Source organism: Apaloderma vittatum, unplaced genomic scaffold (genome assembly GCF_000703405.1).
Source record: "Apaloderma vittatum isolate BGI_N311 unplaced genomic scaffold, ASM70340v1 scaffold23611, whole genome shotgun sequence".
Classification (NCBI taxonomy): Eukaryota; Metazoa; Chordata; class Aves; order Trogoniformes; family Trogonidae; genus Apaloderma; species Apaloderma vittatum.
This window is the reverse complement of record NW_009698845.1, coordinates 1-1,165: the sequence shown is the minus strand read 5'-3', so window position 1 is coordinate 1,165 and position 1,165 is coordinate 1. Positions and strand designations below refer to the sequence as shown.

General features: G+C 51.8%; 1 protein-coding gene across 1 annotated transcript; it reads right to left on the bottom strand.

The window, feature by feature from the left end:
* Positions 1 to 546: 546 nt before the first annotated feature.
* ISCA2 (iron-sulfur cluster assembly 2) lies at positions 547 to 1,160 on the bottom strand (the record flags this gene model as incomplete). The annotated part of the gene is made up of 3 exons (XM_009878179.1): positions 547 to 721; positions 908 to 1,023; positions 1,146 to 1,160. Coding segments are annotated over 3 exons (306 nt in total), but the record flags the coding sequence as incomplete, so codon positions are not given.
* Positions 1,161 to 1,165: the final 5 nt, after the last annotated feature.

Below are 1,165 nucleotides of genomic sequence, written 5' to 3'. Positions count from 1 at the left end.
AAGCCTGCTGGGTAAGCAAATGGCAAAGTATCTGTAAAAGCTCACGGCGAACTGGGCAGTGGGGAGCCAACAACACTGGGAGGTGCACGGGAGATTCCAAGTCCCATTCAGCTGAAAGACAAGGGATAAGCAACAGTGGCCTGAAAGAACCCAGATTCTACCCACACGGGAATGCACACACAGTACCAATAAATCTCAAAGACTTTTTTTTTAGTAAGAACTTTCAATACACACACACCTATATATACAGCCATCTCTTGCAGAGACATTCAGGACAGGGTAGGCAAGTCAGCACCACGTGGGCGGTGGTTCACAAGGCGCTGAAGATGCTCCCATGTGCGTGCTCACAGCTACTTCATGTTTCTGAAGTGAAGGCAAACGAGTCCTGGATACAGGCTCAGTGCAGATACATGCACAGCTGGAGTCATGTGTAACAGCTGTGTTACAGGGTAAGGGAGACGGAGAGGGAGCAGCTGGGAGAAGAAGTAAAAACCCTCTGAAGCCAGGAAGTGTTTGCAAGACGGTGTCCATCCCTGGGAAGTCCAGTCAGAATTTGACAGAGAAGGAAGTCCCACATGAGCAACCCTTTTCTGCCTGGGGGTTGCTCACCACCTGGAAGGAGCTGCGAATCAGCTCCTGGCTGAAGTCCACTACGGAACCTTTCACGAAGGCCAGGCTGTCCGCATCCACAACCACACGGGCACCACCTTGTTCAAACACCCTGCAAAAAATTCAGCATATTTAACCATTAAACCTGCTGCAGACCCAACAGAAAAACACAGCCTGAGCACTTAGCTCACAGGCTCCTTCCCTTCAACATAAGACACTATCATGTTGCACCCCCACCTCTTGTCACCTTTGCAAAGAACAGTCGCACCTGACTCCCACTACACCCCTTTGCCCTTGCCTGTCATCAGGACTGATAACTGTGTCCAAAGAAAACTTGTACTGGAATCCAGAGCAGCCACCTCCTTCCACCTGCAGCCTGAGAAACTCTGAGCCTTCTGCGATCTCCAGCAGCCTCTGCAAAGAAGAGAAGGATTAAAAGACCCGCTGAACAAACTGGCGAGCACTCACACGCCCAGCACAGGCCAGGCAGCTTGGGAATCCCTCCCAGGGGACCGAGCTGCCTCCCGGGGCCCTACCTTCACGCAGCTCTCGCTAA